This window comes from Falco cherrug, chromosome 3 (genome assembly GCF_023634085.1).
Source record: "Falco cherrug isolate bFalChe1 chromosome 3, bFalChe1.pri, whole genome shotgun sequence".
Taxonomy (NCBI): Eukaryota; Metazoa; Chordata; class Aves; order Falconiformes; family Falconidae; genus Falco; species Falco cherrug.
Genome location: NC_073699.1, coordinates 25547693 through 25565046, shown reverse-complemented (window position 1 = coordinate 25565046; position 17354 = coordinate 25547693). Strand labels below are relative to the sequence as shown.

Sequence of the window (17354 nt, the reverse complement as noted above, 5' to 3'; positions counted from 1 at the left end):
TGCAGTGCAATTGTCCTATGTGCAACTGCTTCCCAACAGGGGCTGCAGAATCAGGCAGCAGCATATGACAAATGATGCTCTTTTTGTAGACTGTGCAAAGCTGTAGGTCAAACACACTATTAATAATTCTCTGACTTTTTAAAAGCTGTATTTCCTCCATTTGTTGGCAACATGATTTGAAAGGTCTGTACAAGCCACTTAAAGCAGCCACTGAACAGAGGCGTTTTAGCATTGTCCGATATTGATTTTTGCCTCTAAACTCATCTCTTTGCTTAGACTGGTTTCAATATCCTGTGAAGTTTAAGTGAAGATATTTCCCATCTCAATAGCCATGCATTGCCTTTTGATACCATATATAAGCCAGTAGTATTTTCCTTAGTAACATGGTTTGGCTCAAAGAGCAAGAGTGCCACAAAATCTCCATCCTGGACTATTGCTGCCCACATTGAAGAAAGGCTGAGTGAGGAATGAATGGATCTGGACCGGAGTGGGGAACCCAGTCACCAGACTGTTCACCAAGTTCAATCTGTACCAAAAAAAAAAATAAAAAAAGAACACAGTATAGAGCTGGTACAGCAGATTATTTCTGTCTTCAGACAAGGGGTCCCAAGGAACACAAAACATCAGTAAACTTGAAGCACTAGTTGGTATCCTCCCAGGAAACAGAAGTTTAAAGGCAAAAGACATTCAAGAAATTTAGCAGATGCTTAACCAAAATTAAGGAAACAAGATAAGCATATCTGAAATGTGAAAATGTGAAAATGTGAAAGAAAAATAAGCACTATAAACATTGGTTTGGCTAATTGTGAGAGTGACCTAAAATTTAAGAAATTTCCCCACTGGGGAAATTATGACATATATTTAATAATTATTTTTTTTTTTTTTGTGAGGACAACAGGCAAGGACAGCAAGTGAGATCCTGCTAGGAGGGGAAAAAAAGGTCATGAGGAAATGCTCTATGTTTATAATAGAAAGAAAAAAAAAGAAAAAGAAAGAATGGGTTTTCTGCTTTCTGGGGAGGGAGAAAAGAGCACAATTGAAAATGATGCTGAGAAGGCTGAAGTGCTTCACCCTAATAATTTTTCTTTACCTCATTTAAAAAATCTAAAAAAAATCACACTATGGATAGACTTAGGAACTTATTAAGAACTTAGGCTGGTAGAGAGCAGAAAAAGAGGCTACACAGATACATTATATATCTTCAAATTGTGTAAGCCTTATGAAATTCACCCCAGAGTGTTCAGGGAATTGAGTAAAGCAATTTCACAGCCATGAGCAATTATCTTTGAGGACTGATGGAAGGGGAATGAAGTTCCAGAAGAGTGGAAAATGACCTCTCAAGAGCTCTTCCAGCCATGGTTACCATTCCTGTAAGGAGGGAAAACAAAGGTAAGAATGTGACTTATTGATCCATAGTTCCTTCTTTGGGAAGCCACAGTGGCAAAGCAACTACTTGGTATTCTCACTATAGGCAAAGCATGAAGTTTTGAGAACATGGGGTCAGGCTGTATCAAATCAAAGGTCCATCTCACAAAATTGTCTCAGATAGTAGCCTGCAGCAGATACTGCTGTGTCTAAAACGAAGTGTAGGGGAAGCATGCACCAGCATACTCTCTCAGCTCTTAGCAATCAGAAGGTTAGGGACTTAAAGAGCTAGAGACTTTGCATCTTTCCATTCATAGCCCTCCATGACCCTTAATAGCCCTTCACAATTACTAATCAAGAGATCTTGAAAGTACTGGCTTTATTACATGAAATTAGAAAATAATACTTAGACGCTTGAAATAGTCACGTACTTTCTACCACCCTGCCTTTCAGTTGAATATATTTTTGTTCCCAGCTTGGATATATTGTTATCAAGTATAGATTCATTTCATGAAGAACTAATCCATGAGAAAAGCAATACCAAAATGTCAGGATATCTACTTGGTACTATTTACATTCGAGCACAGTTGCTCTGCCTAGTTTGTTGGAAGCTACTTCATGTTAGAGTTGAACCAAGTTTATTTTAAGCTATAAAGAGACAAAAGACAATCTCCTGTAGATGGATACACTAAAGCTGGAGAATAGTGATTAAAGGACTTCATTTACATTTCTAGCTGATCAACATCTTTTAGGTACTTCTAATGGAAATAATTGATTTTTTTTCTCTACAAAAGGGACTTAATCAATTCTGCTTCTGGAAATGTTTTATTCAACAATAGCTAAATTTCCCTGCATACACATCTGTCAAAGCAGAGATTATTATGGGAAAGAGAGAAGCCTTTTGTGCTGATATAAAGATACCTGTTTTATTATTTCAACAGAAGCCTATTGATTTTTTGAAACCTTAAAAAAAAAGCTTACTATAATAAAAATGCTTTAAATGTGCAAAACCTTCTCCAAATTCCTGCAAAATTTAGATTGGGTTGACTTTGCTAGGATTTTTTCACTTGAAATCAAACTTTAATGGCATTCTTCAGAAAAAAAAATGTCGTCCCTTTTGGATTAATTTATTCTAGGGGTTCTGTAATAATTAATCTCTTTCTGCAGTGATAGTTTGTGACTTAAGAGACCTTGCTTTCTGTCCTCAGCTCTCCAGCTAGGCTCTCTGGACAAAGGAGGTGACTCACTTCATCTGTAATAGGAGGGCACTATATACTCTATACAGAGCTTTGATATCTTTTTTGAAAACATTATGTATTGTGCTGTATGGTATCTCACTTCCCAATGCAGATGGAAGCACTGTCAGTCCTGGTCTGCAGGTTATACACTGGGTGCAGGTGAATAAAAAATATATGAGTTAGATTGCAATGCCCTTATTCACAAGGACCAAATCCTTGTGTAATGTAACTCGGCTAATGGTAATACCTCAGTATTTTTACCATACTAAAGGTGGGCAAACCTGCACACAGATGAGCAGAAAATTCTTTACAAGGCTTTAATACAGCAAATCTGCACAAGTATTTTAACTGTGGTTTAGTATTGAAAATCTAATATAATCCTGCATTATTTGGCTGACTTTCTACAGTGGGCACCACACTTATGTTTACACAAATATTAACTAGGTTCACTTCAAAGAAGAGGTTCTTGTCTGGTTTTATGCAAATTTTCAACAGCCCCAATTTAATTTAAACCGATAAGAAATTCAAAGAAGTCTCACCTCCCTGTAGTCTACAGGACTCTTGACCTTGCCAGAACTTATAAACATGGGGAAAAAGTGTCCCTGTGAATATAGTACATGATGATTAATCCTTCAAAACTTAAAAAGATATGATTAAAAAGAATCCTGTAAAAAGAGTAACAATGATGTTAGTGTTTGCTTTCAGTTAGAAAGCCTTCCACATCTTTAAGCTAATGGATTGTCACATCTATAAATACACCTACTCTCCTAACCTCTTACTAACCATTGGTTGCAAACCATAGGCTATGTCTGGCACCAATGCAATGTTACTGCAGCCAATTCAGCCACCTCAGGGACACATTTATTACTGCTATAGCAGTAAGAGCCTGAAATCTGAATTCTGAATCGGGGCCCTGTTGTACCAAGCACTCTGGAAAATAAGAGCAGACAGCCCCTGCTCCAGCCTGGATCCACACCCACCGCAGCATTCCCACCCACGCTTTGATTCACGTGACAGTGGCAGGAAAGGGTCTGATCTCATCACACTGGAATGAAAAGTGACATGACAAGGCATAACCTGCATGGCATACCTTCGTATTGCATTTAGGAGGGAGTAGAGATTGTCAAAGGTGGTTAAGGTGCTTAACTGGAGACACACTGGGGATCTGGAAGAAACAAAAAACACAAGCAAACTGTGGCTCCCTGGACGTCCTACTCAGCTTCTGGCACCAGCACCTCCCCATCGCTGCCCTACTCTGGCACAGCCATGCTGGTGTCCCTCCTGGAAGGGAAGGTGAAGCTGCTCTCCAGGAGTACCGCTCCTGCCTCTCCCCACACCACCCACCACCACCACCGCTTTCTGGGGACCCCGTGCCCACTTGTCATCATTGTGGCTGGCTCTGGGCCTGGCACCAGCCCTGCCATCCTGCACCGACCACGGACAAGCCAGGCTGCAGTGAGGACATGGTACTGAAGTGATCCCCCCCGCTGCCTGCTCACACAGCCCCGGCTGGTCCCACCCTCCCTCTTTGTTTACACAGAGTGAGGTGGGACGCTGGCACAGCACAGTTACAAATCCTGCACTGCCTGGCACTTTCTGGCTGGGAAGGAGCAGCTGGCAGGGCCGTGGTGGCTGGGGGAGCTCAGGATGAGCTCCGTGCACTGGTGCAGCCGCATGGGCTCTGCCATGGCTCCTGGAGGCTGAGGGCGAGGGGCTGTGCCCATGGCACGGAGAGGAAGCGCCAGCCACTTCCACCAGCCTTTCAGTGAGGAGGAAAGAGGACCATGACAACAGCGCTCAGCTTTATAGGGTTTTATTTTTTATTTTTCAGTCTGTACAGAATGCTGCTGCTATTATAATAAGGCATCAAATGCACTATTGAAAAGCTCATGAGGGACTGTGACGTTTCACCCTGTTGCGGGTCAAAAAGGGAGTTTTACAAGATTAAACCCATTGCTTTCCCAGTTGGTAAACTTTATATTCATCACAGACAGATTTGTAAAAGAATTACAAAGATTAAAAACCTGTAAACATATAAAGAAACAGCAACAACCCAGGGTAGCCTCCTAAGAGTCTCAGACAGTTCTGCTGTGGGGCTGGCTTCAGGCTGGCAGTGAGAACGCGAGGCCTGGCAGCCACGCTGGGCGCCGGGCCTCCTGTGTGGTGAGAGTTCCCAGCAGGTGCCAGGTACATCCCAACCGGCCAGCCTCGGCCACAAGCATCTGATCGAGGAAAAGGAACTGGGCGAAGGGGCCACCAGAGAGCTGTGTGAACAGCGGGGAGCCAGCCGCAGGCCGCCGGCACCGGGCCCAGCTGCAGGCCTCCCGTGCTCCCCCAGCGGGGAGGCTGAGGCCAGGCCAGGGCTCGGCCCGCAGGCGTGTCATGAGGTAGAAAATGGAAAAATGTCCGGTTTTGCTGTTCAGGGTGGGTCAGATATAAACTGACTAACGGCACAAATCCTGATACATTTCTGGGGTACTTCAGGGAGCACCTAAAACACTGGGACACCTCTAAATTTAGATCCCCAAAGAAGAAAGCTCTCCAGTGATCCACACAACAACCTTAGCCCAGGCGTAACGAACAAACAAAAAGAACCAACAATTTTTCTTACATTTGTACCCTTAAAGCATTTAAATTTTGAGCAGGGGAAATCAAATTGCGAGGGTGCACGACAGAGCAATTAATTTCCCTTGGCCTCAGCCTTTGGTACCACCTTGTGCAAGGTGAACGATGCGAAGGCTCATTCACCAGACAGTGAGCTAATACATTCATTTTCCACCACTGGCCACCGGAAAGTGAGTGTTTTGGTCTCTGTTGCACCACACAGCACGAGAACCTGAGAGTCCAGAGGTTTTATATCGCACCACCAACCCGCCCAGTCCTGTAATGTGTAAAGGTATCTTGTTGGGTGATCAGAGAAACATCCTGAGAGTTTTTACCTGCTAAACTCCTGCACTCCAAATGCCTGCCTTCGCCTCTTTCATAGTGCACACTAACACCAAAATAAAGAAACCGTGTTAGTCCTATTACTTAAATTTTCTTACTCCTCGCACTTCTGCAGTGCACACTTAGGTTATTAGGTTGACTTATGTTTCCTTTTTTTGGAAAAGGAAAATTTGAGGTTCATTTAAGTATTGCAGGCTCATGATCTGTGACAGGCATTTTACAAAGTGTCAGAAAACTTCTCAGTTGATAATAACATACTGACAGTCAGGGGAGCGTTCCCTTTTCTAGTGCTAATAATCAGCATTAAGGCATGCCATGGTTCCTACAAGGAATCTGTGATCCTTACAGCTTTAGCTGTCATCTTTCTGCAATAATGGAATGTACTTTGATTTTATGCATATGTATCATTAAAAAATAAAAATAATAGCTCTCAAAACCACCAGACTCAGTATTAGAGCTTCTACCGCATAGGTGAGTATAGCGACTCCCATCAGGGGCCAGGCTGCTGAAAGGGCTTTTATCCCCTGCAACATCTGCTCCCTGTCCCACACAGTCATGCTGTACTCAGCTCAGCAGCGTTTGCCCTCTCACCTGGCATGGCTTTCCCTGGACCCCTCATCCTTGGGGTAGGATGGGAGGCAGCACTGTCCCCACTGCCCCACCTCAAGCCATGTGTCAGGTCCTACAGGCAGTGCCCACGTACCCACTAGCAGGCAAAGGCCAGCTAAGAAGGGGTCTTCTTCCTCTGTGTCCTGCTTCTCAGGCTATTTCCTTCCTCACTCTCACCGATCACAATAGGCTGAAGTCTTCTCCTTACATCTGGAAGCTTTTCCATTTATTTACCCTAGAAATTCAATCCTGAATCCCTGATGACACACCCAGAGGGATGTAAGCTCTCCGAAGATCACTGTGGAGATGCTGGCTGCTGTTGAGTTCCTGCCTGCAAACACTCTCAGCATCATGACATAAGCTGGCAAAATCAGCTACTAGGCAGCAGCACCACCTAATAAGGCTAATTACCAAATAACACGGAACTAAACTGGCGGTTAGAGCAGACAACATCTGAAGCAGCATCTCTTTTGCAGGGCCAATGTTAAAGCCTGGCTACCACGCTATGCTATTTATAGTGACCAAAGGCATGAACCTGGAGCAGTGCAGCTTCTCGGGCCCTCGGTCGAAGGCATCTGTACCAGCACCCATGGCTGGCGAGCAGGAGGGACTGAACTAGGCGAGCGCTAGACTGAGGTGCTGCATTAGTCTCCTGACATGAACAGTCAGAGAAGAGGGAATGAGGAACCAGACTGCAAAATAGCGTTCAGTCTCTCCATGTGAGGACCCTATGTTTCCACCTGCCATTTGTTATTCTGAACCTTCTGCTGCCACATATTCCTGGGTAAAGGGGACATACAAAGGAGATGTCCTCTACCTTTCCCAAGTGAACTCTTCTCAGATATGTCACAGTGGAAAAAAAAGTATCATTTAAAAAATATTTTATATTCCTGATTGAGATTTAACTTGCAACTGACAAGGCTGTGATAGCGTCACATGTTTCTACCAAGACTCAGAAGTCAGGGACTGTACAGACAGAGCTCTTTCACTCACATTTAGCTTTGGCAGGGACATGCGTGTGTGTGTGTGTGTGTGTGTGTGTGTGTGTGTGTGTATGTATTAACATACATATATATGTTAACAGGACACATATATAAATATATATATATATATTAACCACTGTTCAGTAAGCACTGACAGTGGTGCATACAACAGTCTTTATTGGTTTTCTCAGCACTGCCAGAACACAACTTTAATGTTCCATAGAAAATGGCTGATAATAAATAGCATTAGTGGTACAGGTTTTTGGCTACTGTGCCACAGAACTGTGAGTAATAGCATGTATCCTTGATCATTCCCTATGTTCAGTGAGTCTCATGTCAGCCAGTAAACTGCCTGATATTTAACCTTTGCATTTCCTGTCAATTTATTTTTTTCAGATAAATTGGTTTCTATTGAACGAGCCCCAGAAAGCTCCTTCCTGACCTTTCCTTGCTGGTTATGAGAAGGCTGACAGCCTAGTGACATAAAACTGAAGTTTCAAAAGGACTAGTAAGATGCAGACAGCCCCTGTATAAGCACAGTCCTGCAGCTCAGCTTGAATTTCTTCTGGCATCCGTACTGAAGGAAAAGTATTCAGGCTCAGCATCCCCAAGCTTTTTCACTCTTTGGGTCTTTTGACACTCCAAACAAGAGGTCAGTTAATTCAAGTTATGGCGGTTTTCATACAAAGACATCTGTCCCCCAGGAACTAAACTTCTTTTATATGGGTCACTATAGCTATCAGAAGTTAATGACTATCAATCATTGCTAATCTGAACTGAAATGGAGCCACTGACCTCAGGCTGAAAGAGCCTTTTGTCTTCTACCAATACCATAAGCCATATGGTTCCCTGCCCTTTGCCTCTTATTTTATATTTTAAATAATCATCACTAATTGTACAATTGTTTGAAAATATGGTAGGTTTGTGGCAAGTCACAACCAAGTGCTGTTCTTTTTTCCCTTAGGTCTCACTCGATAGCAGAGGAAAAATCAGCTTAAAATTAAAGGATAAAAAAGCATCTCAATTAAATATTAACCCTACTATTTGATTATTGGTCCTGCTTCTTAACAGTCTACCAAGCAGACTGTTAATAATCCTGCAGGCTGCAATAATTAACAGCTTCCGAAGTGTCAAGGTCGCTCCTGTTCTATATGGGAGTAATAAGAAAATTATATAGGCAAGAAGACAACTGGAATGTATTATATTAGGATAAATGAGTATCTGAGGAACCTACTTATCACAAATCTCTTTTTATTCAGTAGTTTTCATTATTTTGTATCAGTTGCATTTTCTCTGGCACATTTTCCCTTTACAACAAGTGCTCATATACTGCAAACATTCGATTATAAAGCTTAAGAAAAAAAACATTCTTGTCAGACAAATAAACTGCATCACCAGCTATCTTTAGCTGCATCTGTTTTCTTTAATGAAACGTATTTTCCTGTGGAAATGCTGCCTTAAAAATCATGACAACACTAATTATCTATGGCAAGCACATCTTCCTCAACTAATGATAGCTCGAGCATATTATCATTTGCACCAGACTTCATTCTGAAATTGAAAGACCCATACAGCTTTGCAGACTCCTTGGAGGACGCAAACCTGCTCCTCCGGTACAGCTCCCCTTTCCACATGGACATCATCAGCAGGCTGGAGAGCACCACGCCCCCCAGGGTTAAGAGACACAGCCCGGCAATAACACAGCGGTCCAAGTGAGCACCGATCCTAGCGCTCTCGTTCTCCAGCCTCTCCATCTCCCGGGCAGCCACAGTGTTGGGATCCACAGTCACGTCTCTGGGTACCACATAGGAAATGATCACCAGCAAAATGCCACTAACCAAGAACAAAATAGCGCTAATGAACCCGTAGTCCACGGATTTCCCTGCCACCGCCTCCGAGGCTGTGTCGTCCTCCTCAGAGACCAGCGAAGGAGAATCGTGCACCCACCCAGGTGCCAGCTCCCTGAAGGAATGCTGCTGCAGATGGGCATCCTGGCAGTGGCTGCTTGTAGGACTGGGGGGATTTCTTGCATGCTCCAGGTTTACATTTTCATCCACATAGGTGAATGATGTCTCAAGTTCCTGGGCACAGCAGCAGGCTTTCTTCTTCCCTCTATCATCTTCCCCGGGCAAGCGCTCGGGCGGCTGGCAGGGCTGGCAGGTGCTGGGGGGTGCAGGGTCCTCCTGGGGGAAAGGCTGGGGTGCCAGGGGGGGCTCAGCCACAGGCCCCCTCTGCAAGGGCTTGCAATGCCTTTTGCAGTGCAGGGCTGCCACGGCAGCGGCTGCTCTAGGGTCCATCTCACCCCCCTCACACTGCTGCTGCTCACAGGGCGGGGAGGGCAGGCTCCAGCCAGCAGCAGCGCCCAGGGGTGCCTGCCTGCTCTCCTCGGCCAGGTAGAGAAGCTCCATGCAAGCCATCGACCTCGTCCCGGCGAGCCCCGACTCCTGGGCTACCGCATCCTTCAGCAAACGCTGTCCCTGACCTGCCGAAGCGGCTTCGCGGTGCCGGAGCTGCTATATCCCAGAAATCTTCTACTCTTTCACCAACGTTTTGTTAGGGACATGGCTTGTGTCAGCTGTTAAATGATTAAACAAATCCTCTCTGACATTCATTTCTTTTCGGTCTGCAAATGAAATAGCAGAGGGGGGAAGAAAAAAAAGAAAACAACAACAAAACCAAACCTGACAACCTCACGATGATACATTAATAAACCGAAGAGAAGATAACGTAAATGCAATACATCAGTCTTCCTCTCAGCTGTCTGAGAGGAGATGGCAAACATGATTGTTTTAACTACGCATTTACAAGTGCAATCCTCTTGCAGATCCAAAATCTATTAGGAAGTCTAATCAACCTTTGACACCAATATCCAATTAAGGCAGTAAGTCATCTACAGAGCACAGGATAACTGCAATAACCCTGTAAAATGTCAGAGAAAAGAGACGTCTGTTCTTTTAGAAACAAGTAACTCCCCCACCCCCTTCCAAATGAAGAATTTAAAACTCAGATTCAAAGACTAATTAGAAAGAAACACGCAAATCCCGTGTAGCTCGATAATCCAGGATCTGTATTCTCCGGTGGAAATCTGATAATCCTATGGGAAAAGCAGCGCTTTCCTATAGCAGATCTCCCGTTCGATTAAGAGCTTTCAGAATGAAATTATGCCTCAAAGACTGATGACTCAAAGACGGATATTGCTTCTCATCTGCAATTAATTCGTTATTACCCCCTTCTGCCGCGCCCCACCCCCCTCGAGGCCGATGCCCGGTGTCATTAGGAGAAGCCCGCAGCCTCGATGTATGTGTTGCATGCGTAGAAAACACATGTGCGCCTATAGCATATACATGATCGATAACAGACGCTGCTCACTCACGGTCTTCCCGGGACTTCAGCGGGAACCGGCCACGCTAGGAAATGCGATCCTGCCGGCGCGGGAGTAGCTGGATCCACACGCAGCTGTGTGACCCGAGTGGTACAGAGGTTACAGGCGCGCAGACACGCACAGACACACGCACGCCCCGGCAGGCAGGAGCACGCCTCCGCCGCCGCCTCCCGCCCGCGGGGCTCCCACCTGCCCGGCGGGGCGGCTGGCCCGCCCGCCCCGCGCACCTACCTCCCGCCCGCCGCCGCCGGCGCCGCGGCCAGCGCCCCGGGGCAGGGCAGGGCAGGGGCGGCGGCGGCGGCGCCGAGCCCAGCCGAGCCCAGCCGGGCAGTGCCGAGGCGCGGCGGGCGGGCGGGCCCTCCGGCGGCCGGGCGGTGGCTGCGGCACGCCGGGAATTGTAGGCGGCGGGCGGGCGGCCGCGCCGCTGCGGCAGCGCAAGGAGCCGCGCCTGCCCGCGCCGCCGGGCTGCCAGCCTGGCCGGTCAGCCCCCTCCGGGGCCCGGGCACGGGTTTCGAGCGGCGCTTCGACAACGGGAGCCTGGCGGGGGTGCTCTGATGCGAGCGCCTAGCTCGAGCATCACCTGGGCTTTTGGTTTTGTGGTTTTTTTTCTTTTTCCCCCATCGTCACGGGAGCTTAGGGCATGCACCGTGGAAAGCTAAAAGTCAGATTCCCAAATGAGCGCGGCACTCCCAGAGCCGAGAGTTCAAGAAACGTGCCCGCCCCACAGGACTTTCAGGCAAGTCTCAGGAGCTCACTCCATGCTGGCGGCTCCCCGCACACTTTCTCTGGCAGGTATAAATGACTGCTAAAGCACCAGACTGTTGCCAAAAAGTGCTTACTGAAATAAATGACCGGTTAGTACAAACCTTCACTGACTTTTCTTGCCAAGGCTTTCTCTGAAGTGATAAACTAGAATGTGAAAATAAATTGTGGAGGAGGAGGAACTGAAGATGAACAACGGATGGATAGGGTGCTGTTGGGACGAGGCCAGGCTTTGGGAAGGCAAAGAGCAAAGAGCATGGAGGGAGGGACTTCGGCGTGGGGCTGAAATGAGGATGCCCACGGGAATAGCAGTGCCTGCACGACTAGTGGGCAGGAAAGCAGGGACACAGGAGGCAAAGCGAGCTGGGAATGAACCAAACAAGACAGAAGAGAGAAAGACAGACCAAACCATCTGAAGGACCTGTCCTGACATCCAGGGACAAGGCAATTCTGCGTAAGGACTTTCTGCCAGTCCTGAAACACTGCATTAGGCAACGTTTTGAGGACAAACCCTGCTGAAACTCAAAAGGCCTAGCACAAGAAGACTAAAATCTTTGTGGCAATAACTCCCATAAATGCCAAAATTGCCAGGACACGCCATTATCCGGGGACTTTCAGTGCCCATCTCACAGATTGCTCAGAGCTGTGGGCTGGTTTGAACCACTGTTTCAAAGGAGCTCCAGGCAATGTTTCCATTAGCAGAGTGCAGTTTCAAAGCATTGAATAGTGTATTATTCAGTCTTTGAAGAAAAATTGTAAGGAGAAAATTATGGAGTAGGGAAAACAGCACAGACTGTCCTTGGAGCTTTTTGTAACAATGCCCTCTTTGAAATAAATATAAAGGAGTAAATGAAATCTAATCAAAGAAACAAACAAAAAAAGCCTGTCTGTAAATTGTTCAAATACTTTCGAACAAAAGCAAACAGGGAAGCAAACTCTCATTAAGGCTATTGCACATTTCCATTTGGGAAGCAGCAGGATACTAATATATAGATATTGGGTGCTGACACTGCAAGCTGCACCTGCCATATCTGATAGACAGGTCTTAATTAAATGACTGACAGGGCAAGAGGTGGTGTTCAGCCCCAGCAATGCAGCCTGAAAGAAAGCAAGCACCTCTCCTGGGCCCCAGCACAATCTGCCAAAGCCTTGGGTGGGCAGTTTCTTTCTGATAGCTGATACAAAAGCAGGAAATTGTTGTCAGTGCTCGGCAATTGACTGTATCATTGATCTTTCAAAACCCAGGAGCTACAGCACATATTCTTGAGGCTTATTAGGGCCTTAGCTACTTGTTATTTAAACACACACAAACAGCTTGCTGCTCTGCCACCCACTCTCCTCCCCATTGTGTGCCAGCTTTTGTTGGACAAGTATATTCATTTGTTGCTAATAATTACAGTCCCACAAAGTAAGGAGCAAACAAAGGGAACCACAATTCTGTCTATCTAACATAAGAGTGTTGTCTACTCTTATATGTCTTCCCAGGTGATGCTGTCCCTCCTTTGCCTCCTACAGTGCACAGGCTCTTATGTCAAAATCATTGTCTAGTCACAATCCATAATGCTGATGTTTCTTTTTCTTGCATTGGATGCAAAGAGTTAACAGCATTTTTGTTTAAAGAACGTAAGTGATTGTTGCCAATGCTCTGAGGTGTGGAGGTGGTGAAATGAATGCATAGCAACACATACTCTGCAAACACAAATACAACTGGTGAAAAGTTTAATCAAGCAAGGGCAGGAAGTAAAAACATTTGTCATAGAAAAAAAATGGCTGCGTAGAGCTAAAAACCAGTGATGGACACACAATGGGACAGGAATAAAAGACTGGAGTAGACGTCAGGGTTGATGAGCCTTGTTCTCTCTGCTGCAGCCTACCACATCATACCACCCTTTCAGAGACTGAGCAGGGCTGTGGTAGCAACACAGCGATAATATGCGATATGACAGTAGACTAATAAAGGTATCTCAGATATACAGGATTAAATTTAAACCATGCTCTACACCTGCTTGGAAGCTCTCTTCCCGTTGGCCCAACTATAAATGAGTGTCTGAACTAGATAAATGTGGCTTTTCAGTTCTCAGTAAGCTATGCTCAGTATAAGACTGAAAGGAGGCTTGTGAGGATCTAAAAATGGTTTCACCCCATCTAACTGTGTGTTTATTTGTAGCCTTGCTGAAGGCCTGATCAGCCCTGAAGACACCAGAGAAACCAGGCAAAGCTAGAATTAATTTTCTGAATGGTGCATCCCATCATGGGCTGATGAAGGATGGATTTAGAAATATTCTGCTTGCTTTTACCAGTCCAGAAAATTTTCCAGTGCTGGATGGGATCCTCCGTGGAGCATTGCCCCAAATATTTTTATTTTTTTTATTCTTTTTTATTCTTTTTATTCCTTTCAGCTTAATACATGTACACAGAGTCCTTCAGTGATCTTGTGTTCACAGAATCTTCAGTTGCTCACCCTGCACGATCACAGGACCTTGGGTTTCCAGCAGTCCCTGTGCAAGTGTTGCAAGACTGCATAGCTTCTAAGATAAAGGTGCACTCCAGCCAGTGTGGCTCAGAGCATAATATATTCAGAGAAGTCTGGGGAGACTATTGCATAAACTTCCCATTTCCACTTGAATAGATCATATTGCTGAGTAAAGTAAACAGGCTAGGGAGTGAATTACGAGGGGTTGCAGGAAAATTTAAAACCTATTAAAGAAATATATGGACCTATATACAGGTCTGTGAAAAATAACAAAGGTAATAGAAGTGGCTGAAGAGGCAAAGCTAAGCTTTTATATAAAGTTCAAAAGAAAAAAGTGATATTTTTTTGCCTACAGAATGTAAGTATTCTCAGAATAGCGAGCGAATATTTGGACAACTCACTATGAAGAGAAGTATCCAGCATTTCTGTGTGTTTAAAACACATTACTGTCACAGATCTATTGGTCTATAAAGCAAAAGTAGATAGGAAAGCAATTTCAGTCTACTTTGGTTGCTTCACTAATGCACATCCATTGTGCATTAATAAAAGACACAATAGTAAATAAATTTATGAAGAGACACAGAAACCCTAGATGTGTGGTACAATGCACCAGAATTGTCAAGTGGAGGTTAAATCCTTGCTAAAGTCTTCTGCTTCCCATGTCTGTGTTGCGTGGATAACTAGAGCTCCTGAGCAAGAGCAAAAGAAGAGACTGCTCAGTCTTAGAGCAAAGGGTGATCTGGAGGAGCAGGGGTAGAAGAATAGGCTGTTGATCACTTGAAAAACATGGTTGTTACAGACCAGGTTTTTGGGTCAGCTTGTCTGGACATTTTTAACTATATGCAAAGACACTCTGCAAGTGGGAAAATGCAACTTAGGAATGTAAATCAATTATTTATGGGCTAACAGACATGAAGGACAGGTAGGATTTAACAAGCTGCTAGGCTGAGGTCTGCTTCCTGGTGTGGCACCTGTGGAGCCTTTACTGGCCTCAGGGACACCAGGAGGGGAAGGGCCAGGTCTGGGCGTCCCAGAGCTGCTGTCTCCCACTCGCTCTGCCCACACCAGTGACTTGAGCTGGCAACCTGATCCCACTACCCCAGGCTTTGCCGTTCATCCTGACAAGCTTCCCTACTTTCCTCCTTCAGGAGCTCAGACTTGGCCATTTTCCCTCCTGAATCCTTGAGCAACTACAACCCCCACCTCAGCACTCCTAGCCTTGAGTGTACCTTTATTTTTCTAGCAACCTGCTGACTTTCTCACAGCTCTTTCTCAGCAGTCTGGGCTCAGGTTACACAGTGGGACATACCTGAGCTGGCCCTGCTGTGTCCAAAGCGGACTGGCTGCCCAGTGCCAGGCACCTGGACACCTCTGTAAGTGCCTAAGCTGTTGGATGCTGGGGTGGTGGAGCTGCCTCCTGCCTCCCTGCATGCCTCTGTAAGGCTGAGCACTGAGCTATGCGGTGTGCTCTGAAGGAGCCTTAGCAGACCCCAAACAGCTCCTCCCTGCCACGGACCTGGGGTTACCACGTGTACCAGTGGGTGTCTGCCTACTGATGGGGAAATACCACACTGTGCTGTCACTCACCCGCAAGAGCCTCCATTTTTTCCCCACCATGGCCATGCCTGGGACATTAAGGACGTGTTTCTCCCTGGATCACCTCACAGACTGGAGGCTACAGCCCTGAATCCTCTGTGGCTGCTGAGTGCCAGACGTCATGCACACGACTGATTCCTGTCAGTGCCTTTTCCAGATGCTTTCCTGGATAGTATTCTCATCACCTTCCTGTGCACTTACATGGAATGACAGTGATTCATCTCCAGTAATCACATGTTAGATCTGGGAGTTGTAGTCCACCAGATGTCCAGCACAGACTGCAAATACTTATTACAGAATGGAGGGATGTAAAGGAGAAGCAAGATGATAGACTATCCTGCAGGGAAGCCAATCTGAAAATCAGAGGCTGCTTAATAAAGATGATAAAGAAATCAACAAGGAGGCTTTAAGCAAGGGATTTGAAGGACAGAGGACAGTGCAGAGAAAAGGGGAGTGTAACATACTATGAGGAAATAATAGCTTGACCCATAAACTAGTGATTTTTCTTTATACCGGATCTGGAAACAAAAATTACTCATGGCTGTTGCAGTATACATAAAACTATGGGTGAAAGAAGAAAGTGAAGGCTGCAGTTTCTGACAAGACAAGGACACACAGCCTTCAGTAAAATATATATTGCTGGTGACAGAATGAGGTTTTATAGAAATTATCAGAATAGTAGACAGATTCTATATTATAGCAAAGTGTAGAAGTGTATCTTCAACAACAATGAAGATGTGCTCACATTTGAGAGGTAATGCTGATAATTTATGGAATGAGACTATATTAAAAAGATGAAATATAAAAAAAACCCCAGAACACCACCTTCTTTTCTTGGTAGTGCTTTGTGTCCCCACGTTTAAAGGTACTTTCAAAAGCTGAAATCTATTCCCATTTTAAAGGCAAAGAAGCTGAAACACGGGGAGCTTGTGTAATTTGTTACAAGCCCAGCAACACATTAGCATGAAAATCAAGACGTGATCATTAAGACAAAAGAGTAGGAGCTTGAGCCATGTTCCTCATTCTGCCCCTTTTAGCTAACTGAAGTGGGCAAGCGAAACTCTGAGAGACATTGGCATGAGGGAAGAGAGCTGTGGAGTTATATCAAGCTCATAAGCCATAGCATCAGATACACCAGGAAGGTATTTCAGTGGGGTTTTGAAGCAGCGCTAGGGTTCATGCAGATTGCTGGTCGTGTCATCTGTATCTAAATTAGCATCCACAATAGCCCAGAATCAAGACAGCACAAGGCAGAGCTTTTTCCTCCCCCTTCTCTTTGTCTCTTCCCTAGTCCCTCACACTGAATATCATGCTAAATTTATGTGTGGAGCAAAGCCTTGCCCATGTGTCTAGTCCTGGCCCCATTACAATCACTGTAGCATTTTTGTAATCAACTTTAAGCAGACCAGGATTTCTCACTGCCGTTCCCCATCTCCTAGTAATAATAAGGTTCCCTGTAGAACGTTTTCTGCAAGAAATGGAAAAATCTGTTGGGATACAACGTCCTAGAACCTGGGTTAGATGAACAAAAGGGGAAACATAAGACTAATTACAGTAATACGGGTACTGATGGATCTGGCAGACTTTTCCGAAGTGCAACATTTCCTGTTCAAATATTGAGAACAGTTTGAAAAAAGTGCTAGAAAATAAAGTGCGAGGAGCAGCCCTTCATGGGGCCATGTGAGTGAGCTAGAGCCTCTATCTAGGTATTTTCCTCTCTGGTGCCCAATGATTTGTTACTGTTTGCTTTCCGAGGGGGTGTGATCAGAGTGAAATTAGAAGGAAAAATATTTCATCTTTTTCAACAATCAAACCTTTAAAGTCCAGCCTGTCCCCTGAATTTTGAAAATGCAGCTTGAGGTTTTTAAACAAGACCTCTATTGATAATCGGTGGCAGGCATTGCAGACCAAACACCCACAGAGCAGTAAACATTTAATTCATCAGGTATGGTTAAGGCTGTTAACATTCTTTCTCTTGTCACATAGCCACTGTTCATATT

General features: G+C 45.2%; 1 protein-coding gene across 2 annotated transcripts; it reads right to left on the bottom strand.

Moving 5' to 3' along the window:
• Positions 1-8375: 8375 nt before the first annotated feature.
• TMEM74 (transmembrane protein 74) lies at positions 8376-10849 on the bottom strand. 2 transcript variants are annotated; one of them, XM_055706090.1, is made up of 3 exons: positions 10755-10849; positions 10515-10597; positions 8376-9764 (listed from the first exon to the last, which is right to left on the bottom strand). In XM_055706090.1, exon 3 carries the CDS (start codon positions 9556-9558, stop codon positions 8617-8619), a length of 942 nt encoding a protein of 313 aa, XP_055562065.1. In that variant the 5' UTR covers positions 9559-9764; positions 10515-10597; positions 10755-10849; the 3' UTR covers positions 8376-8616. The 2 variants fall into 2 exon arrangements, with proteins under 2 accessions (XP_055562065.1, XP_027655168.1); XM_027799367.2 differs by lacking the exon at positions 10755-10849 and having other exon boundaries at positions 8376-9716; positions 10515-10741.
• Positions 10850-17354: the final 6505 nt, after the last annotated feature.

Excerpts from the sequence above, each read along its gene's own strand:
- TMEM74 (XM_055706090.1), bottom strand. The coding sequence starts at position 9,558 with ATGGCTTGCATGGAGCTTCTCTACCTGGCCGAGGAGAGCAGGCAGGCA.